This window comes from Callospermophilus lateralis, chromosome 7, assembly GCF_048772815.1.
Source record: "Callospermophilus lateralis isolate mCalLat2 chromosome 7, mCalLat2.hap1, whole genome shotgun sequence".
Taxonomy (NCBI): domain Eukaryota; kingdom Metazoa; phylum Chordata; class Mammalia; order Rodentia; family Sciuridae; genus Callospermophilus; species Callospermophilus lateralis.
The window spans coordinates 112,652,145-112,675,249 of NC_135311.1; the positions used below are offsets into that span (position 1 = coordinate 112,652,145).

The 23,105-nt window shown below is 38.9% G+C and overlaps 2 protein-coding genes across 7 annotated transcripts in view; one reads left to right on the forward strand and one right to left on the reverse strand.

Moving 5' to 3' along the window:
- Positions 1–4,417: 4,417 nt before the first annotated feature.
- Positions 4,418–8,157, reverse strand: Ppcs (phosphopantothenoylcysteine synthetase). Of its 4 annotated transcripts, none has more exons than XM_076860625.1 (3): positions 8,046–8,157; positions 7,081–7,184; positions 4,418–5,308 (listed from the first exon to the last, which is right to left on the reverse strand). In XM_076860625.1, the coding sequence occupies exons 2-3, from the start codon at positions 7,171–7,173 to the stop codon at positions 4,985–4,987; spliced, it is 417 nt and encodes a 138-aa protein (XP_076716740.1). In that variant the 5' UTR covers positions 7,174–7,184; positions 8,046–8,157; the 3' UTR covers positions 4,418–4,984. The 4 variants fall into 4 exon arrangements, with proteins under 4 accessions (XP_076716740.1, XP_076716737.1, XP_076716738.1 ...); XM_076860622.1 differs by lacking the exon at positions 8,046–8,157 and adding an exon at positions 7,323–7,877; XM_076860623.1 differs by lacking the exon at positions 8,046–8,157 and adding an exon at positions 7,768–7,847.
- Zmynd12 (zinc finger MYND-type containing 12) overlaps positions 7,971–23,105 on the forward strand; it is a 34,276-nt gene continuing 19,141 nt past the window's right edge. Inside the window, exons 1-3 of one of the 3 annotated variants that reach the window (XM_076860620.1) lie at positions 7,971–8,103; positions 18,179–18,320; positions 19,546–19,717. In XM_076860620.1, the coding sequence (XP_076716735.1) occupies positions 18,258–18,320; positions 19,546–19,717 (235 nt within the window). In that variant the 5' untranslated portion in view covers positions 7,971–8,103; positions 18,179–18,257. Of the gene's footprint in view, positions 8,104–8,347; positions 8,496–18,178; positions 18,321–19,545; positions 19,718–23,105 lie in introns of those variants that run through there. The other 2 variants (XM_076860619.1, XM_076860621.1) reach the window with 2 other exon arrangements.

The window sequence follows — 23,105 nt, forward strand, 5'->3', positions numbered from 1 at the left end:
TCAGAGATCAGGATAGAGGCAAAGACGGCAATATAACATGAGTTTACCATTTTAAATTAGTGCGTATTCAATTGAATAACTCAGTTTGAAGAACCTGCTCATTTCCCCCTTTTTCCTTTTGTATTCCATATTTAAAATCACCATCAATTTAGTGATGAAATCTAGGAGTCATCCTTGACCCCTCCTTATTCATCCTACTCATACATAATCAGTGGCAATAGATTCTACCTCTTTTATCATTTTTTATCTCCATGGCTGTTGCCTTAGTTTAGGCTTTCCTATTTGCTCAGTTTAGTGTAGCAACATTCTTAACTACTATGGCCTGCTGCCAGGCTGGCCCCCATCCAATCTGTGTTCTCCAAGCTTTCAGACTGATCCTTCTGAATGCAAATCACTTGCTGGTTAGCATTGTCATTGCTTTTAAGCAGAGTCCAAGCCCCTTAGGATGACACTAGAGACACTCCACAATCTGGTTCCTGCCTGCCTTTCTAGCCTTATATTCTGCTACTCTTGACTTTAGCCTTCCATGTCATATATGTATAGGCCCCATCAGGCTGCTTATATTCCCATACTGTAGATATTCAGGTCCCTCTGCCAAAATAGTGTTATGACATCCCATGATGAACAATATTCCAGTGAATTTATTGAGACCTCATGGTTGAGAAATTTGAAGATTCTAATAAAGCAGATCTTTACATAAATCTGTTCTTTGAATTATAAATGGTCTGACATCTAAACTACCTAAAATTGCCCACCTAATGAAGTGTATGGAAATAGTATTCGCTCCAAAGCAGATCCTGAATAAATGTTCATTAAGTATTTCAAAGAAATGCATCCTGTGGTATTTTTAAGTCTCTAAACTTTTCCAGGTGAAAAGAACGAAATGGTAAAATGAGTGTCAAAGATGCCAGTAGCACATTCCCAGTTGTGACAACTAAAAATGTTTCCTTATATTGCCAATTGTCTCTGAGGGGACAAAATCAACTCCACAGGGATTGGATATCATAAAAATATATCAAAGATCATTGGAGTATAAGGAAATTGAGAAGGAGGAAGGATGGAAAAGTACGGGGGAATGTGGAATGAATTTGTGAAAATCACATTATGTGTATATATAAATATACCACAGGGAATTTCACCTTTATGTGTGTCTGGAAAGTATCAATCAAGGATGGATAAAGAAAATGCAAAGAGAGTATCAGTGCAGTGGAGAATGGGTAAAGGGAGGGAAGGGGGAGGAGGAAGGAAATGGGACTGAAATGAAGTGAATCAGATTCCATGCATGTACATTTTTGTGGGGATGAATCTACTATGTGAAATTATAATGCTCTAATAAAAATAAATCATTTCCTAGGCCTAGAAATGTGCTCTGGTAAGAGGAAAAATTTCTAATTAATTATGCTATAATGATGTTTGGTCAATAAAGGAAGAAGAAAGGAAAGCTCCTTATAAAATAGCATCTAACAGTCTCTTTTTTAAAAGAGAATTTATTCATTTCCATTCAATGTGAAAAACTGCAGAACTTGTTTTTCTTTCCTAATCTATTATAGAAGAGAAAGATGAATTTTTAATTATTTGGAAATCTGACTCTAAGCAAGAGAAATCATAAATACTGTTTTGATTGGCCTGTGACATCAAAATATCCAAATGGTTATAGCCCTCCAAATATCTGTTAAAATATGATTTATATATCCTCAAAATAGGTTTATTGCTGAAGAAGAAATGGTAAGAATCAACAAGGAATACATGCTACAAGACAAATTAAATCAAGCTTTCCAAGCGAAAATAAAATCTCACTGGGTCTAAATCAATCTTATCCTATATTTAAGCCATGGGTACTAGTCTTTTTAAAGACCCCTGAATCTGCTGCTCCCTTACCAAAAATATTTATTTTTCAATCACTCCCCCTTATTGGTTTACATCACAAAGAACAGTTTTCTGGTTCAGAAGAGGCATGAACATGAAGAGGCACAAGTACAAGCACCTTCTCTCTAGCAAATTCTATCATTAACAGGTGTTGGATTTATGTGGACTTAAAGTCGAAATCCTATTTTTTGATCATTTTTGACATTTTCATAAGTATCTTATTTTCATAAGTATTCAAAAGGAAAACCTTCTTTATATAAGCCTGAAATGGGCCCAACACTACGATCATTTTCATTTTTTCCCTTCATTTTCAAAACACAGTAGGCTTGCAGTAATTTGATGTTTGTATTTACCAATGTGTACTTTTCCATTCTAGTTTCTAGTTTACCCCAGACAGAAAGTTTGCCACAGTGCAGAGAAACAAAAAATCTTCCTAATGATTGCAGAGTTGGAGAAAAAACTTAGCTGTGCAAAGCATTGCATCAGGAAAGCAGAAAGGGGTGTTCTATAGATGACAGAGGTGGTGGATATGAATGGACATTCAACAATGTGCAGTGTGGACAGGGAAGGGTGAAAAATGGTTGTGGAATGAACAGGATGAGGAAACTGGTGCTTGATGAGAGAAGTGGATGAGGTTGTAGCTTTAAAGGCAGAAAATAACTGACTTGACCTCCAATGCTGAGGTTACCAAAGGCCTCCAGAGTCTTCTCCAGAGTCTTCTTCAAGGTTCTGCATGACGAAGACCGGCCAAAAAAGCAGAAAACGGCAGTTCTTAGGTTCACGTGCCTACAAGTAGGGGACAATTGTGCCTCCGTGAACTTTTAGCGACTTGGATCTTCGGGTGCAGTCATCTGTCCGGGGAGTGCCCCTCACCGATTAGGTGAGAAAAGGAACGCCTACATAACTCACTGAGCGTGTTCTAAGCCACTGTTTTAATAAGAGCGGATCCAGGGAAAACAGGCGAATCCTTCAGGCAGAATCACTCCAGCTTCGTCTGGAAAGGCCAGACGAAGGGCTCCTCTATAGTTTCGGTCCTTCCTTGGAAGAGAAGCGGAAAAGCCCTGGAATGTGGGGGGAAAAGGAGTGGAGAATAGATGCTTTCCTCTTCGGAGTTGAGGCGGGAACCTCAGGAAGCAGGAGGAAATTTTCTTTTGGAGGGTCCTGAGAGGGTCCGGGGTCGGTGCGCGGCTAGCAGCTCAGCTGCGAACTGCAGGTGCCTAAGGAGCCAGGGCGTCATAGCAACCGCCCTCGCTGCTGGGACGCAAAGGCGTCATTCCGGCAGGAACTGTAGGTACGACGCACGCCATTGGTGCCACTGACTGTTCTTCCTGTGAGGACTTTTGTTACGGCGCACTCCATTGGCCTCTGGGTCTTGGGGCGGAGTCCTTCCAGCCACGCGTGAATACTACTCGCTCCTTTGGCTCCTGAGACAACCTTAACCATAATTTATATAATTGCAAGCGCTTGCAATTTAATAGCATTTCTAGTTCTCATATAGCTACCCTTGTCCCAGCCTTATCAAAGTCCCGTGCTCCTTACGTTAGACTTCCTGATCTATAACTTATTTATTCTTTTTAAATATATTTTTTAAATTGTAGATGAGCACAATACCTTTTATTATGCCGTGCTGAGGCTCGAACCCGGTGCCTCCCACATACTAGGCAAGTGCTCTACCATTGAGCCACATCCCCAGCCCCTTATTTCATTTTTATAAGGGTAGGATGCTAGGTCAGGAGTTCTGAATTTTAGACTTAGATCTGTCACTAACCACATGGGGAGCCTCAGATTAAACACAACACTTGCACCCAACTTACTGTCAACATGGAGAAACCAGGCTTGACCAGAATTATCCTTAAAAGTTGAAACCCTTTAAGAAGTCCTAAGCATGGCAAATTCGGTTTAGGCGAGTCATATCAATCTCTCCCTTTGGCAACAGAACCCTTGAGAATGTTTTCTCTGATTTAAAATGCTATCACCACACACAGCCCACTTAACACCTATTTGTCAGTTTCAGTATCACCTCCTCAGGCAAACTTTCTTTGATACTCTAAATCAAGTTCTTTCTTGTTTTGTTGACTCATGTTCATTTTTCTTTAAACCCAAACACACACACCCTCACTCCCCCTGCCTCAGAATTTTCACTTGTGTAAATACTGTTTTTAAGTGCTCTGAATACATTAATCAACCTAAGTGAAGAACTCTTTAATTCCACATAGAATGGTGCTTGTTTTTGAGCACTAACATGAGGTGATTCTCACAGGAATAATTATGACCAAAATAAAAGGATCACTCCTAGTGTTAGCCCCACTTATCCCACACTTTTTATCAACTGTAATGCATCCCTTAGGTTAGTCACCAGTTGGTCCCTGCCTAGTTCTAGGTGGAAGGTTGTATTAAATGTACCTCAAGAATGGTCCTAAAATATTTGAAAGGTAAATTTTTATTCAAATATGAAGTAAATCTAGGAAAAGAAAAAAAGATTGAGGGAGGTATCTTTTGCTTCTACGCACATCTTTGTTAAGTTTCCAAAAAACAACACCCTTCCCATGTGTTGGTTTGTGGGCACACATTTTATTGCACTTAATTTTTTATATGTCCATTTCCCCAGCAAAACATATTTATTCATCTTTTTAATCCTCATAGCTCAGCACAGGGCCTGGCACAGAGTAGGCACTCAAATACTTGATCTTGAAAACATGACCACTTATGCATCCATAATCCCCCTTCTACAGTATGAAGTAGATGGATATTCAGCGTTCAGCTACTTTTCATGTACATTTTGCAGAATATATAATTCCCAAATTATATTAGTGATTTCACACTTTAAAAGAGATCATCAGGATCTCTTTTTTAAAAGCTGTTTATTTCTTGGCTTTTTAAAAAGTCAAGGCAAAGCTCTAGTGTTCAATTTCCAAGTCAAGATAACATTTCAGGTGAGTGTGTCAGGTGGTTCAGTCATTAAGAGGCAAAAGCCAGCCCATATTGCCTGCACACCACAACTTTTACCTTCCCTTTATTTTCTTTGTTCTTATAAAAGCAAATAATTTATTCTAGTTCTTGCCATTTGTAAGAGCCCTGGTCCACTGAACAATTTTTGATCCTATAAAACTTTTTTAGTTCAGTTTTTGTCACATATAAAAGCGGTGTGTCGAGACTGAAGATTATCCACTATCTTCTTTTCTATCTCTACACCTTTTTCTACATCTTCCTCTGATAGCAATAACTTAGTTTCTGAGTCTTTGGTAACAATAATAACAAAGGAATGTATTGACTCAAGGATATTAGCCACCACCAGTTGATGTTGATAAACTTCCAAAGCATTCCGAGCACGATTAATTACGATGGAGGGGTCGGTCTCCAACTTAAAGGAAATTATAAAGGCTTTGGGAGCCCAATCTTTAACCAAAGGATAAAGCATTTTTGGCACCATCTTCATTGTTATCTGTATTGGAAAAAGAAAAGCTTAATAAGCAAACAATGATCACTACCTATCAGGAAACTAAGGAATCAGGGACTCAGATTTTTGCATATATAAATTTTAGTGAGATTTTTCCCATTGTGCAGACTTTTCAAAGCAAATTAAATGGTTAGCTTAAAAGCCTTAACTCTGTGGTGTTCATACTAATACCCAAATTTAAGGCTTTATACATATTCTGGGGCAAACCATGTTTTTTATTTTTTTTTATCAGCCCTACTCTGCTACCCTCATTACATTTTCTGGAACGTTCTCCTTTATTTCTTCAAGTAAACCCTCAAATAAGCAAATATAACTAATTGGTTCATGCAAATGTTATGTTGGCAGAAGTCCAAAAATATTGGACTTTTAAACCTCTGTTTAAAATATTTCTACATTGGTAGAATGGCTCTAGATTCCATTTACTTGTAACTAGAACTGTAAAAGGAAAAATTACACAACAGCACTGAGGAAACAACTGATTTTCACTTGATTAAAACTCATACCATCTGTTTCCAACACCTTCAAAGAGGAATGTTGAGTTGTTTTGTATACTTTTAAGACAGAACTAAAAAATGTGGATAAAGATCCCAAAGTTTTGAAAGTGTGAATCACTAAACTAATCACCAGGATCTCTTTTAAAAAAGCTGTTAGCAAGTGTGATAAGAATCATATATTGCTAGTTCCCCACTGTTTCTCCTTAGCATTTATCCCTACCAAGAGTAGCATGCATTTGACTCCCCTGCAGTGTGTAAGCAATTCAAGTGCTAGGTATTTCTTTTCACTGCTTTTATCTCCAGTTCCTACAATTAACACCTGGTACAGTAGGTACTCAATAAATATTTGTTGAAGAAATGAAAAAATAAACTATCATACAAGGGCCCCATTGATAGAGTTTCTCCTATATAGATTCTACCTGAATCACTAGGAATTTCCCCTCAGGTTCCAAGACACCAGATTATCTTAATAACTCAACCATACAACTGTCCTCTTCATACCTCTTCCTTAAATTACAATAACCCCCAAATGAACTATCCCATTCACTCTATTCCCTACTTCACCTTTCAAAATAATGCCAGAATGTTCTTTTCACAAAATCTATCTTATTCTCCTACTTATGTGCTACTTGTCTCCACAGGATAAAATCCAAGCTCCTTAAGAAGGAGTAAAAACCAGGCATGGTGGCCCACTCCTGTAATCCCAGCTACTTGGAAGGATGACGCAGAAGATTCCAAGTTTGAGGTCAGCCTGGGCAACATAGCAAGATCTTATCTCCAAAAACAAAACAAAATATTCTGTGAAGAACGCTGCCTCTTCAGTCCACTTTCCAGCATTACTAAAAGCACTTTGATTCACAGCAGCTACTGCTAAACATAGCAGTGTTTCCAGACTCCAACTGAATAACTCCACTTGAAATGATCTTCCCCACTGTTATATCCTCTGCTCATCTTTTAAAACCCAGTTCAAGTCATCTCCTCCAAGAAGCCTTCCTCAGCTCCCCCAATTCACTTCCCCCAAATCTGACTGCACTTTGTACATACCTCCACTAGAGCATTTATCACTCTGTTTTGTAATTATGTCTGTGTCCAGGTCCCTGGCTAGATTGTGAGGTCCTTGAGGGAGGGCGGTGTCTTATTCATCTCTGTATCCCCAGTGCCTAGTGCATACAGAAGGCAGAGAGGCCATTTCCAGATCAAGAGGAAAATTAACCCATGATTGGTTATAGGGGATCAGATCTCTGGAAGAGAAGCGCCCATCACCTGCAGTGGGCCCCCAGATGACTGGATCTTGTGTTCAGGCATTTCAGAGACAGGAACATAGAAATCTGACACGGCCGCAGCCAGGTAAAACATCGCAGAAGGCCCTGCAAAGAGAAGTAGAAGGTGTAACAAATAGGGGAGAGGTGTGAGTTCCCAGACTGTAAGACCAGAGGTATGGGGGGAAAGTGGCTGGGGATAAAGGTCTTGTTTCCTGGCAATCGCTGGATCCCTAGGGCACGCACCTAGTGGACTGAGCGCTTGGGCAGCAGCCTTCAGCAGATGCAAATAGTCTGCCAAAGTGGAGAACTCTACAGCCAGGAAGGTGCCGGCAGCCGCTGCTTCTTGGTAGCTCCGCAAAGCCGCAGCGAAGCCCGGGAGTGCATTCTCCTCGGCCTCCAGGCTCAGCACGCCCGACTTAGCTAGGCCAGAAGGCCGCAGGGCCGACAGCCAGGTCTGAGGCGGGAAGCGGTGGGCAAAGGGGAAAGAGGAACGAGCGCGGTACAAGAACAGGACCCCGTAGCCTGCAGCCAGGAAGGCCTCGGCCGAAATTGCACCGCGCCGCCCGCTGCTGAAGTTGTCCAGAAAGCGTACTGGCCGCGCTTCCAGAGGGACCTTGGTGCCGCCTGACGTGACCAACACCACCCGCCGGCCCTGTGCGCCTAGCCCGGCCGCGAAGCGAGCCATAACCTCGGCAGAGCGAGCAGCACCCGAAGGCTGGGGGAACTCGGAGACGAGGTCCATTTCCTCCATCAGTGCCTGAGTTCCCCCTGCGCCTGCGCACGCCCCGGGGCCGCCGGCACCACGCCCTCCTCGTACCCAGTCCACGCCCAGCCGCAATAGTGAGCGGGCCCGCCACTCCCCCACGTCCCAATTACCCTAGGTCCCAATCTCGCCGGGTGTGGAAATGCGCGATTATTCTGCCCCAGAGCCCAGAGAAAATGATACTGCGCCGAGGGAATTCTCACTTTCGGATAGTGAACTTCTGGAAAGGTCGCATTCCCTCTTGTTAGTTTCCTGACCTGGGTAAGAACGGGTCGTGTTTGACCCTTACCGGCCACCGTACAGACCTTCCTGGGCTTGGATCCACCAGAGTGCATTCTCTTTGTCATTTAACCTTTGTGACTTGTGGAATTCGTGACCCTCCCCTCCCCCTGTTTTAAAGCTCAAAATGTCAGTCGAGCCACGCCCCTCCCCTTTGCCCTTGAAACTCTGGTAACAAGGCTGTCGCGGTCGTCACGTGACGCCGATGTCCAGCGTTTCCTCGCTGGGCAACCGTCCTAGAGACCGATAGCCGCTGGCTGCAACATGAACGTGATCTACCCACTGGCGGTGCCCAAGGGGCGCCGGCTCTGCTGCGAGGTGTGCGAAGCCCCAGCCGAGCGAGTGTGCCCTGCCTGCACAGTCACTTATTACTGGTAGGCCCTGGAACGTGGCACCTGGCGCCTGACTCCCTCCCTCTCTCCGGATCAGGGCCTGGGCCTGTGTACCCGTGTGAGCTGCCACCCCTCAAGGCGGCTTCAAGACAGGTCTCTAGGACCCCTGTGGCCTTGTCTGCCTCCTATCCCACTTACTGGTTGTGGGGTGTGTTTTGGGCACCTGCTGTGTGTTCTGCAGTAGTCTAGGTGCTGAGGTTCCAGGGGCATTTGGGTAGCTCTGTTCCCTCAAGAAGCTAACGTCATGATGCGAGAGACAAGTAAACAAAACAAAGTAATTTCAGAGAGAGAAATTTCTCCAGACAAGTAAAGGAAGCGTGATGAGAAACTGGGCAGACAACTTCTCTGAGAGTAGACTTAATGTGAAGATAAATAAGAGCATCCCATCCTGGAAATGGCTGGGGGAAGGCCTGGTGTGTTTGAGGAATAAAAGAAGGCTGGTTGGTCTCAGGCACAGCTAAGATAGTAGGGAGGGTAAGTGCAAAATGAGGCCCGTTTCCATTTATTCAACATAACATTCTCTTTGCTTCATATTAGACCCTATTTTTGACCTGATGTTACATCCAGAGATCTAGTTCACAGTCGTAATGCATTTTACATGACAAATGCTGTCACTTAGGATGTGCAAGCCCTGGGACCTCTAAGGATGGAAGCTGGGACCGTACACCTTTCTCCAAGGAAGTAGTATTTGAGCTGAGTTTTGAAGGAATGGTGAAAAAGGGTAGGACATTCCTGGCATCCAGGACTGCTTAGGCAAAGGGTAAAAGTACAGAGTTTACTGAGAACTAGATAGGGAAGATAGTAGTGGAGGGACTGGTCAATGATTTTCACACTGTAGGCCAGGACTCAGCACATCATGGATAAATCAAACATCATTTAAAGAAGAAAAATAGCATAGAATAGAAATTTTTATCGAAACAATCCTATCTAAAATTTAGTGTTTTATGAGGATATGCATTTTTGTAATTGTAAAAATGTATTTCTACTATGAATTGAGTAAAAAAAAGTTTGATATCATTGTGATAGGTACTAGGAGAAGTTTAAACAAAGAAAACATAAAAGCAGACAATGACATGAAATCAAAAAGATTAGAATTTACCTTCTGGCAAGCCGTGGATGGTATTGAGCTGACAGGCTTCATTTATATTAAGGAAAATGACAGGCAGCAGTATGGAAGATAGATTGGAAAATAGACACTGAAGATTGCATAACTGATTTGGAGGCTGTTGCCATGGTCCAAGTGGAGAGTGATCCTACCTTTCTCAGACTGGTCCAGGTGTCCCACCTCAGTGCTCTCAAAGAACTCACTAGTCCCCTATCTTAACACTTAGGACACAGGCTGAAATCAGTTGTGTAATTGTCTGTATCCCTCACTAGTCTGTATGACCCATGACAGCAGGGATGGCATCAGTTTTTTAGTTCCCTTCTTTGATGACATCATTGCATTTAGAATGCGATTCCCAATTTGTAACAAGAACTACAAAGCTCTGACCATCTTTCTACCTGCATTTTCCACCACACTCACCCCATATTTTCCTTGCTATAGTTACAGAGAACTGAAGTTCTAAATTGTTCTCTCAGTTTCTTTGCCCAGAATGCTCCCTGTGCTGAGAACCTCCACTTCTATCACACACGTTCTGGACTCTCTTTCTTCCTTCAGATTTTACTTAAATGTCTTTTTTTTTTTTTTTTCCCCCAGATAGGTCCAAATCAAATCCAAACACTCTTCTGGCATTTTTCTTGTTAGTATGTCTATTTTTCTTTGCTTTTCTTCTTTTTTGATATTTTTTTTCCATTTACTTATCCTACAAGGTCTTTGTCTTTACTAGACCAGTGCCCACACATAACAGGTATGCAATGGACATTTGTTGAATAAACAAACTTCTTTTTTTTTTTTCGGGGGGTGCTACTGGGGATTGAACTCAGGGGCACTCAACTACAGAGCCACATCCCCAATCCTATTTTGTATTTGATTTAGAGACAGTGTCTCCCTGAGTTGCTTAGTGCCTCACTGTTGCTGAGGCTGGCTTTGAACTCCCAATCCTCCTGCCTCAGCCTCCCACCCATGGGATTGCAGGTGTGTGCCACCACTCCTAGTGTAAACAAACTTCTGAATGGATAATAAATCCATCTGAGGCCAAGAAAATGGGAGGAGATGGTGAGTAACAGATTTGATTGCGGATAAAATGAGAGGCCTTCATGTCACTAGGCTACAAGTATAGGCACGACACTCAGGAATGATTCTACTTCTTTGTCTGGTGTGTGTACCCATTTCTTCCTTAAAACCCCCTTCTTGGGGCTGGGGTGTAGTTCAGTGGCAGAGCACTTGCCTAGCATGTGTGAGGCACTGCATTCAATCCTTAGCGCCACATAAAAATAAATAAATAAAATAAAGGCATTTTGTCCATTACAACTACAAACTTTTTTTTTTTAAAAAAGCCCTTGTCCTCTTTATCCATGCAAACAGAAGTAATCCCCACTTTCTCTCAATTTACTTTGCTGTCCACTCTTAGATGACTTTTGTTTCCCTTCTTCATTTTTAGTTGTAGGCAAGCATATTGTCTTAAATTTTATGCTTCATTAATACAAGATGTTATTTTGAGTGCATATAGAAGGACTGCTATTTGTGTGCTATCTTTTGATTTTATCATACCCTGTGTTTGCTCATGGTGTCCAGCAGTCTTGAAATAGCTGGCACTAATATTTGATGATGACATGAATAAATCATTATTTCCATGCCCTCACCCTCTATTTTTTCCCTTTCTCTTCTTTCATTTGCTGCTGCATCTTTGTGCATGTGTGCACATGGTGCTGGAGATGGATCCCAGGGCCTCGTGGGTGCTAGGCAAGTGCTCACTCCTTTCGCTTGTTTTAATTCTCTTTAAGAGTTTTTCTTCTTTTTTACCCATCTGTTTTCTTCAGATTTCTATGTCCTTGTGTTCTGGATATCTCAATATTTTTTTCTTTTATAAAACAAAATGAGATAATTTTTCTACAGGTTTTGATGGTTGAATGTAAAGTATCTAGAACTGTGCCTGGGACCAAGTTGGCACACAATGTATATTCTTTTTTAAGCATCCCAAATTTAAGGAGCCAAAAGGACAGTCAATTTGAATTCTTGCAAGTTTTTTCCTATAAAAGAATTTTATCCTAATTGTAAATGCAATTCATGCTCACTGCAGAGAACTTGAAAATACAAAAATAAAGAAGAAAAATAATCCATAATTCTACCACCCAAAGATTAGTAACCTGACATTTTGGTGAATTTCATTCTTTTTCTTCTAAACATTTATTTTATGTATTATGCATAATCTTATTGAATTGTGAATATGTTCCCAGGGAAGAGAACATTTTCAAGAAAATATAATTTTATGAAAGTACACACTGAAGCGTTTGTGATAGGTAGAAGAGGCGTCAGTGCTGTGGTTTAGCAAATCATAGTATATTGATTACAGTGATAGGCAATAATTTTTCCTTTAATTTAAAATAAGATGGCACAAATTTAAATGCCTTAACTGGCCAAGAAGAGAAAACAGTGAAATGGTTTCAATAACAGAAAGTAATAGGATCTGTAGTGAATTGTGTAATGAATGTCCTGCCTAAAGACATTCAAATATGGTTCTAAAAATGTGATAATGCACAAACTAAATATGTCTAGATCACAAACTACTTAATTGTGAGCCCTGAATGAAACATATTTTCCAACTTCTTTTTGTATGCCTTATGTTGACTTGCAGGGGTAAGACAAATGAATTAAGAGAAAACTCAAATACATAAGCAAAGCTCACTGTATTTACAAAGGCAAGATATGTCAGTTGCTTTTACTAGAACAAAAGTTCATGGAGTTAAATAAGTTACCATTTCCATTGGTCACACGATTACTCAACAAGTCCTATTAAATAAAAACCCTGTGGAATTTAGCTATTTTTATATCCTAGTTATTAAGTGCTTTTATTGATCTGTTTACAATAATTCTCTGTCTTCTAGAAAACTTTTAAAGTGGCTTCTGACATTTCTATGGTATCAGTCAGAGTTAATAAAGAAAACACTCAATTGTATTTCTGTTGTCCCAAGAGAATGGAAAGTGAGAGGGTGCTTGCAGTCATGTATTTTCTATGGCTGCTTTTGTGCTACAACAGCAGGGTTTAGAAGTTGGAACAGAGAGCACAGAGCTCTCTAAGTCTAAAATAGTTACTGTTTGGCACTTCACAGAAAAACTTTGGTGACCTCTTCCCTAGATTATTGGTACCTGTTTTGAAGTCTATAATGAACTCAAACTGTTAACTGTCTCACACTTAAGTGAAAATGTGTAATAGGCAGTAGAAATCAAAAACTCATGATTGTAGGCATTTAACAACAGAGCCTCAAAGTACATGAAACCCAGACTCACAACTGAAGGGAGAAATAGACAAGTTAATAATAATAGTTGGAGATGTCAATTTCCCACTTTCAGTAATGAATAGAACAACTAGAGAAACATCAGCAAGGAAATAGAAAACTTGAACAAAAACTATAAACCAACTAGACCTAACAGATCTCTGTAGAGCACACTAAATAATAACAGGATGCACATTATTATTAAGTGCATATAGAACATTCTTCAGGATAGACTATATGTTAGGTCATAAAATAAATATCAATAAGTGTGTGAGGACTGAAGTTATACATAATTACAGTGGAATGAAATTAGTCATCAGTAATATAAAATTTGGTGAATTCACAAATATGTGGAAATAAAATACTAAAAAAAAGTGTGTCAAAGAAGAAATCACTAGGGAAATTAGAAAATGCTCTGAGATGAGTGAAGACAAAAGCAGCATATTAAACATAAGAGATGCAGGCAAAATAACAGTTAGTGGTTCCTAAAGATCTATAACAAGAGATTTAGCCAGTAATTTAAAAAATTCCCACACGTAAAAAGCTAAAGAACAGATCACTTCATTAGTGAATCCTTCAAATGTTTAAAGAATTAACACTGACTTTCACAAATTCTTCAAGAATATGGAGGAGGAAATAATTCCTAATTCATTCTATAAGACCAGTATTATCCTAATAACAAAACCAAATAAAGATGTCACAGGAAAACTACAGATCAGTACCCTTTATGAATATACATATAAAAACCCTCCACAAAGTTTTAGCAAACCATATCCAGCACCATATAAGAAGGTTTATACATCATGACCAAGTGGGATTTATTCTAGGAATTCAAGACTGATTCACCATACAAATACCAATCAGAGTAATACACTATATTAATAGGTAAAAAACAGAAATCATGTGATTACTCAAAAGATGCAGAAAAAGCATTTGACAAAATCTAACACCTGTTATGTTAAAAAAACATTTAAACTGGAAGTAAAAGGGAACTTCTATTTACTTGGTAAGGAGAAACTATGAAAAACCCATCAAGAAAAACAGAGCTAAGGTTATACTTAATGGTCAGAGACTGAAAGCTTTTCCCCCTAAGAACAAAAAGGAGACAAGGATGTTGCTGTCACAACTCTAGTCAACTTTGTACTAGAGGTTCTGGTAGGGGCAATTAGAATACAGTGAAATAAAAGATACCTAGCTTAGAAAGGAAAGAGAGAAACTACTCTAGATTGCAAATGACATGACCTGCTTATGATGGTTAGTTTTATGCATCAACCTGACTGAGTCAAGAGGCCTGCACAGATAGTTAGTAAAACAATATTTCTAGATGTGTCTGTGAAAGACTAGCATTTGAATTAATAGACTAAATAAAGGTCACCCTCACCAATGTGTGTGGAGATCATCCTGTCTACTGAGGGCCCAAATAGAACTTAAAAAAGTATCCTCTTTTCTGTACTCCATCTGCTGCCCAAGAACCTCCTAGTTCTTGTACTCTGAAACTTATACCAGCAGGCATTCTCTTTCCTCCCCTCCTTCTAGTTCTCAGGCCTTCAGACTTAGTTTGAGGTACAACATGAGTTTTTTGGTTTTCCAGCTAGCAGACAGCAGATTGTGGTACTTCTTAGACTCTTGTATCACTTGAGCCAATCCTCACAGTAAATACATATTTGTTCTATAAGCACCCGTACATGCTTGTCTATAAAAAAAAAAAGAACCTACAAAAGTATTATTACGGATAATAAATGAACACAGCAAGGTTGTAGCATATAAGATCAATATACAAAAATCAGTTGTATTTATATATATTGGCAATGAACAATCTGAAAATGAAATTAGGAAAGTCATTCCAGTCATAATAGTATTATAAGTTCCTAAGAATAAATTTAACCAAAATAGTACAAGATTATACACTGAAAACTACAAAACATTATTGAAAAAATTACAAAGACCTAAACAAACAAAAATATGTTCTGTATTTATTAAATGGAAGAATTGTGATCCTTATCAAAATCCCAACTGCCTGGGGCTGGTGTTGTAGCTCAGTGGTTGAGCACTTGCTTCACGTGTGAGGCACTAGGTTTGATCCTTAGCACCATATAAAAATAAATAAATAAAATAAAGATATTGTGTTCATCTACAACTTAAAAAAAAAACTGTTTTTTAAAAAATTCCAACTGCCATTGTTGCAGAAAATGGACTTACTGGCTCTAAAATGCCTCTGGAATGCAAAGGACCAACAATAACCAAAACTTAATAAAGAAAAAAGAAAAGTGTGTATTTTAAAAGAATCACTTTTCACTTTCAAATTTTGCTATGAAGCTATAGTGATGAAGACATATAGGTCAATGGTACAGAATTGAGAATTCAGAAAAAAAGCCCAAACGTCTGTGTTCAGTTGGATTTCAACAAGTGCCAAGACCATTCAGTGGGGAAAAGTATGATTCTTCAACAAATGGCACCAAGACAAGTGGATGTCCATGTACAAAAGAATGAATTTGAACCCCTGTCTTATGCCATAAACAAAAAGACCTAAATGTAAGAGCTAAAAATATAAATATTAAAAGGAAACAGTTGTAAATCTGTGTGATATTGGATTAGGGAATAGTTTCTTATATATGAAATCAAAATCACAAGGAACCAAAGAAAAATAGTTGAACATCATTAAAATTAAAAACTTGGGTGCATCGGAGGATACCATCAAGAAACTGAAAAGGTGACCCATAAAATGGAAGAAAATATTTGCAAATCTTGTATTTGGTAAGGATCTAATATCTAGAGTATTTAAAGAACTCTTAAAACTCAATAATAAAATATAATAGGCTTGATTCTATAAAAGGGCAAAGGGGTTTTTTTTGGTGGTTTTTTGTTTTGTTTTTGTTTGGTACCAGGGATTGACTCCTGGGCACTTTACCATAGAGCTAGGTCCCCAGCCCTTTTTATTTTTAATTTTGACACAGGGTCTCACTAAGTCACTGAAGGTCATGCTAAGTTGCTGAGGTTGGCCCTGAACTTGTGATCGTCCTGCCTCAGCCTCCCGGTAGCTGGGATTATAGGTGTGCACCACTAGACTTGGCTTGGGCAAAGGATTTGAATAAACATTCTACCAAAGACAATATAAAAAATGGCCAGTTAACATATGAAAAGATTCTCAACATCATTAGTCATTAGGGAAATGCAAATCAAACCCACTGGATACTACTTCATAACCAGTAGGATGGCTACAATAAAAAAGACAAAGGGGGCTGGGGTTGTGGCTCACTGATAGACCTCTCACTTAGCACGTGCAAGGCCCTGGGTTGGATCCTCAGCACCATATAAAAATAAATAAATAAAATAAAAGTATTGTGTCCAACTACAACTAAAAAATTAAAAAAAAAAAAAAAAGACAAAGGGGCTAGAGATATAGCTCTGTGGAAGAGCACTTGCCTGGCATGTGTAAGGCCTTTGGTTTGATCCCAGCACCCTACCCCAAAAGTGTTGGTATGGCCCTAGGTTGTGTCTCAGTGGTCGAGCACTTGCCTAGCATGTTTGAGGGCCTGGGTTTGATCCTTGAAAATAAATAAATAAAATAAAAGTATTGTGTCCAACTACAACTAAGAAATAAATATTAAAAAAAAAGTGTTGGTATGGGTGCAGAGAAATTGGTACTCTCATACATCGTGGCAGAAATATAAAATGGATCAACAACTACCTAAAACAGTTTGGCAGTTCTTCAAAAAGTTAAATGGTTACCATAAAACTCAGCTATTCCATTCATAGCTGTATTCCCAAGAGATTGAAAACATGTTCATACAAAAACATGTACACAAATGTTCATAACAGCATTATCTATAATAACAAAAAAGTGGAAACAACCTAAGTAACTACAAAATGATGAATGAATAAACAACATATATATCCACACAGTGGAATATTTTCCCGTCATAAAAAGGAATAAAATACTTGCACATGCTACAACATGGCTGAACCTTGAACACAATGTTCTAAGAAGGCAGACACTAAAGGACATTTAATGTCTGTTTCCACTAATATGCAATATTCAGAATAGGCTAATTCAGAGAAACAGTAGATTAGTGGTTGCTGGGCATCAGTATGAAGAAGGACGAATGGGAATGACTATTAACAAGTACAGAGTGCGTTTTTTTGACTATTAAAATGTCTTGGAATTACATAGGGTGATAATTACACAACTTTGAATACAGTAAACACACTAAATTATATACTTCAAAATAGTGAATTTTATGGTGTATGAACTATATTACAATTTAAAAAGTGAAATAAAAAACACTTGGAAAAAAGATCAAAATTGGATAATAGACTGGGAGTTATTCAAAGAGGCAATTCATGGGAATGGATACTCGATAGGGATGCTGTCTAGTTTCTGCAGTATTCTATGCTGTTCTGTTTCTATGCTGTCCAACTGAGTGTTTAAAAATAATAAGAATAAAAAGTGTGAAAAGTTGTAAGCCAAACTATCACAGTGCTTCTTTCTAGAGGGCTAAAAAATACTGATTTGGAATATAGGATTATATATTGATAGCTCCCTACCTTTAAAATGGTAATAACAGATTTTATTTTGCTTTCAAAGAGTCAAATAATTGCATGCAAGACCATGTGTTGCACCACTGGGGTTGTGGGGGGTGGGCATTCACAGTGATGTCTATGTGATCAGTTTCCTGGCACACAGAAGACAGTGCCAGTGGTTCTCATCCAAGCTATGGTGACATTAGAGGTAGGAAAACATTTTTGAAAAGTTGTCTCTTAAGGTCTCATCAAATATAAATTACTTTCATTTCCCCAAGATAAAGACCCTCAAATCCTTCAACTATGGTGTTCAGACAAAATGATCTTAAAACAATGTAGAGTTAAAGTTGTCTTTGTTGTCATTAACTAGGCAGAATAGCCACAGCATCTCTGTGTGACTTTGGGGTGTGAAAATGTGACTGCAGAAAAGACCTTCTCCAATTTGCCCTCTCCAACTCCAACAGTTTATTTTTTTTTTAAGTTGTAGATGGACCCAATATCTTTATTTATTTTTTATATGGTGCTGAGGATCAAACCCAGTGTCTCACCCATGCAAGGCGAGTGCTCTACCAGTGAGCTACAGTCCCAGCCTACCCCAACAGTTTTTACACCATCAAATAATAATATGAAAGAAAAGGGATTTGTGTCTCAGAAACAGCTTTGGGCTTTCTGTCTAGTTTGTGTTGGGCTTACTTTTCTGGTGTTTAGGGCTAGACCAATAGAAAGGCCAAAGATAAAGATAATAAAGCCCATGTTTTTGTTGTCAGTGGTGTGGTGCATCAAAAAGCTGACTGGAATAGCATCCATGAGAAGATATGTCAGCTCCTGATTCCATTGCGCACTACCATGCCCTTCTATAATTCAGAGGAAGAACGGCAGCATGGCTTGCAGCAGCTACAGCAGCGACAGGTAGGTCCTACAGGACTATTTCAGGGTTAGTTCACGGGTGTAGTGAAACTACTACCTGCAAGGGCCAAACTGTGTTGGGATCACTAAATTGTAACCTTGGTAAGAAGAGAGAATTTGTTTTACATGTTTAAGTCCTTAATCCCATTCAGTCAATTGTTTTTCACATCTCTTCTGAATGTTTGCTAGATTAGTTTGCTAGGGTGGCTATAACAAGATGCCACAGACTAGGTGGCCCTTATTTTCTCAGAATTCTGGAGGCTGGAAGTCCAAGACTAATGTGTTGACTGATTTGGTTTCTTCTGAGATATTTCTTCCTGGCTTGTATTTGGCCCCCATCTTGCTATGTCCTTATATGGTCCTCTGTGAGCATGTATCCCTGTGTTTTTTTGTGTGTCCAATTTCCTCTTTTTATGAAGATACTGGTCAGATTGGGTTAAAGTGGATTCAATTTTAACTTAACTTTTCAAAGGCCATGTCTCCAAATACCATGATACTCTAAGGTACTGGAGGTTAGGGCTTCAGCTCACTAACTTCTGGGGGAACAGATCAGCTCTAGCATTCACATACCAAGTACTGTGATAGTCTTAGCACAGTCAGCTGCTGCATAGAATAAATAAAGAAGAAGGGAAAAACTAGCTACTGTTATGACATTGATAACATCTTAATTGTTATTTTAAAAATTAGCCCTTTATAAGCCATAATTGTCTAAAAACCAGGTTCATTGATTTTAATGTTACAATGCCTTGATAGTAACCTGAATACAATGTTGAGTTAAAGTTGTTTCTGATATTAGCTAAACAGGATAATTCCAGTAGGAAAAATTAGATTTTTTTTTTGAGAGAAATTCTTTGAAAGTTAATTCAAATAGAAAGGCAGAAAGTTTGAGATCATCCTGAGATGTCTGTAGTTTTGGTAAGCTAAAGTTTTAATAGAACTATAAGAATAATATACATTTGTTCATCTAGTAGCTTTATATTGAATCCTCATATTTGTCAAGCAGTGAACTAAGATGAAAAGACACTTGTTCCTGGGCCATGAGAAGCTCAGAGTTGCCTTTTTTCGCTACCTGTTTTGGATATCATGTCCATCTTAGTGCAGGCAGTCTCAATATGTACCTTCAATCAGTTCAAAGGATGTTGGCCTTATTTATCTCCAGGAGTATCTACATCCACTTTTGCCTTTTACCTTTTGACTGGCTGAGACAGTCTATTTCTATCTTCCACAGAAGCATTTGATTGAATTCTGCTACACTGTTGCCCAGAAGTATCTTTTTGAAAAAAAATATGCAGAAGCTGTTCCAGCAGCTTTGCATTCTCTTCGCTTCCGCAGGAGTGTGTACGGCCTGAGTTCAGTAGAGCTTGTGCCTGCTTACCTGCTACTGTCTGAGGCCAGTCTTGGTAAGTAGCACTGACCTAGGACCCCTGAAGCCTAAAAGGCTATGTTCGGTCTTGTCAATGACCACAGACTCCAGACTCGACAAAGCCTGATGTCTTACCCAAGACACCTTTTGTGGAATTCTTGAGCAGGGTTGCTGTGAAGTTTGACTTGAGGTGGGGAAGGAGATGCCACACTTAAGCCTACAGCTGACAGAAATCCCCTGAAGATGGCCTATGAAAAAGGAAGAAATTTAGCCAGGCATGATGGTTATATCTTTAATTAATTAAATGGTTATGCCTTTAATTCCAGCTATTTGAGAGACTGAGGCAGAAGGATCAAAAGTTCAAGGTCAGCCTCAACAACTTAGTGAGACCCTATCTCAAAATAAAATTAAATTTAAAAAATGGACTGGGAATATAGCTCAGAGGGAGTTCCTGGGCTTAATTCCCAATATCACAAAAAAGGGGGGGGGAGATTTTGGGGGATGTTGGAGTGTCCTGAAGGAATTGAAGTTTCGTGAGGTCTCGCAAGTGACCTGCACTGACGAGATGAGCTGGCTTCAAAAGAGCTGGCTGCAATATTAAGCTAAGAAACTGGCAAAAACGCACAGAACACAGAAGTAATTCTCATGTCGATATTAGGACAGTTATGAGACCTTAAGGGTCAGCTTCCATGCTAGAAGGCCCTAGAAAGAGAGCGTGTACCCAGAGCTTCTATAGAATGTTCTTCACCAAATACGGTAGGGGATAAGGTTTCAAAGGGGGACTGTCCAATTCCATTGGATAATGCCCAAGTCCAGAGCTGAAGCAAACTTCTTTGCCCAGCGAAGGTGAAAGCCATTTGCTTCGCACAGCATGTGGCGTGCGTGGGATGCCAGCCGGAAACCCCTTTTACTCAAGGATGAGAGGAGATGCTTAGCTCATGGGCAGAGCGGCCTCCCACAGTGAGTCACTAGAATTGGAAAACTATAAAAAAACAGGCTGGTGCTTTCAGTTTCTCTCTCTTGGTCCGTGTTTCTTGTCTCTGTTTCTCTACTTTGTTTTTTCTCTCTGCAGACCAGATTTTAATACCCTAAGTTTATTGCAGAAGATAGCTACCCCAAAATGTCAGATGTAGTTCTTAAATTTACATGTCTTCAAAATTCAAGAAAGGTAATAGAAACTAATTAGCATCTGATTTCCAATTGCAAGTTCCTAGAAGTTACAATTTTGTTGATCCAGTGTGAGTTTGGTATCTAACTTTGTTCTTTGGAGTCAGGTTTCCATAGTTCAGAGATATAGAAAACCACTGCTATAAATAGGAGGAGGTGATTCTGAGAGTGGGGAGCACAGGCTTAGCAGATACCCACATACTGGCTTCTATAAGAGAATTAGCACTTGGAGAGGAATTAACATTCTTGAGCATCTACAGTGTTTTAGGCACTGAACTATTACTTTGTGCAGCTAACCCTCATTTTATAAAAAATTTAAGTAAAACTGTTGGAAGTACAGTAGAAAGAACCCCACCCCACCCCATCCCCACTTTGCCATATAAGAATAAATTGCTGAGGTGATGCCCTGTCTCTGGAATTCTTCAGCATATATTTCCTATAAAGACATTTTCTTACAGGACCACAATATAACTTCACCTAACTGTCATCTACAAAGAGCCTCTACTCAATATTTTTCCAATTTTCCCAATAACATTTTCATAGCAAAAAACATTAGAGAATCAGAAAAAGTTAAAATTAATTTGGTTGTCATGTGTCTAAAGTCTTCATTCTGGAATAGTTTCTCAATCTTTCTTTGACCTTGACACTTTTAAAGATTATGGGCCAATTATTTTATAAAGCATCTTTTCATTTGGGTTTTTCTGTTTCCTCATGACTAGACTCAGGTTATGGATTTTGGCAGAAATATCAAAGAGATGACAATGTGTTCTTTCCCTCCTATAAGTTGGCATGCTTTTTCAATTTTTCCATTACTAATGATGATCATTTCATTTTATTTGATTTTTATCATGATCAACAGCAATTGGAAAATATTAGATGGAAAACTCCAGGAATAAATAATTTAAAAGATTTAAATAAATTTTATTATAGTTTATTATTATAATTATTCTGTTTTATCATTAGTTCTTGTTGTTCATTTCTTTCTGTGCCTAATTTATAAATTAAACTTTACCATAGATATGTATGTATATATGGGGAAAAACAATATATAGGGCTGCGATTGTAGCTCAGTGGTGGAGCACTAGACTTGCATATATGAGGCACTGAGTTTGATCCTCAACATCACATAAAAATAAAACCATCTACAATAAAAAAATTTAAAAACATAATCTGTGTGTACATATATGTGTGTATATAAGTATATACGTGTATATGTATATATATATATGTGTGTGTGTGTGTGTGTGTGTGTATATATGAATGAATGATTTGGTACTGCAGGTCTTGGAATATGTCCCCCACAGATAAGCGGGGGGTTACTGTAATAAAATGGATGTTATTTTTAAGTCATTAAATTTTGGGCAGCAATAGCTAACTAGAACACTGGGTCTGCAAAGTTTTAGACTCACTTGTGCCAGGTTATTCTGCAATCATCACATTTCTCCTAAACCTTTTTAGTCACCAGCCTATGGATAAAAATTCAGACAATTTAATTTAAAACTCTCAATTGGCTTTATTTTCAATTCTAGAATTAGGTAACACTTTATCCCATAAAGTAGAACAGGTATTACTGATGTTCATTTTAATTACTTTATTAAGGTGATGTCTGCCAGGCTTCTTCTCTGTCATGTTATTCTTTCTCCCCTATACAATAAATAAGTTTGCAATTTTAGTTTTAATTGTATGGAGCTGTATGTTAAAGCCATATTCCTTATTAAACTTTCAATGCAGTCATTCTTTTATTTATATAAGTATACACTCCTGGTTTCCTATTTTATTCAGTGGGTTATAATACATTTCTGCTATTAATTTGGTCCTCAAACTGTTCCCAGTTTGACCAGTGGCAGCTCCCACTCAAGCTGTCTTCTGAGTCTCCTTGGCACATCCCCATGGTTGTTTGATCATTTTCTGGAACATATCTCCAAGCATCCCTGATTTCCCTTCATGGAAACTGAAATGTGAAAACCAAGAACTGTGCACTGTACTGCCTGATATAGGGGTCTTGCTGCTCCCAGGCCATTTCAGTGGACAGAGTTAAAGAACATATGTAAACATAGATGACCATGAGCCTATGCCAGTATGTCCAAATCCTGTACCATATCACACACAGGCTTCCACCTAATTTTCTCCCATTCTGCATTTGTAGTGCCTTTCTGGCAGTGAGAAAGGCAGCTTCCATTTTTACTAATCTATTTATATATTTAATCAGCCCCCTCCCTATATGAACCAGTCCTCCATACCCAACCCTATCCCTTCCC

What these genes read in the sequence shown, in the direction of transcription:
- Ppcs (XM_076860622.1), bottom strand. Translation starts at nt 7,830, where the DNA reads ATGGAGGAAATGGACCTCGTCTCCGAGTTCCCCCAGCCTTCGGGTGCT. An exon ending in CCAAGCGCTCAGTCCACTAG is followed by an intron (nt 7,185 to 7,322) that starts GTGCGTGCCCTA and finishes TTCTCTTTGCAG; the next exon opens with GGCCTTCTGCGATGTTTTAC. An exon ending in CATCTGGGGGCCCACTGCAG is followed by an intron (nt 5,309 to 7,080) that starts GTGATGGGCGCT and finishes TTTCCAATACAG; the next exon opens with ATAACAATGAAGATGGTGCC.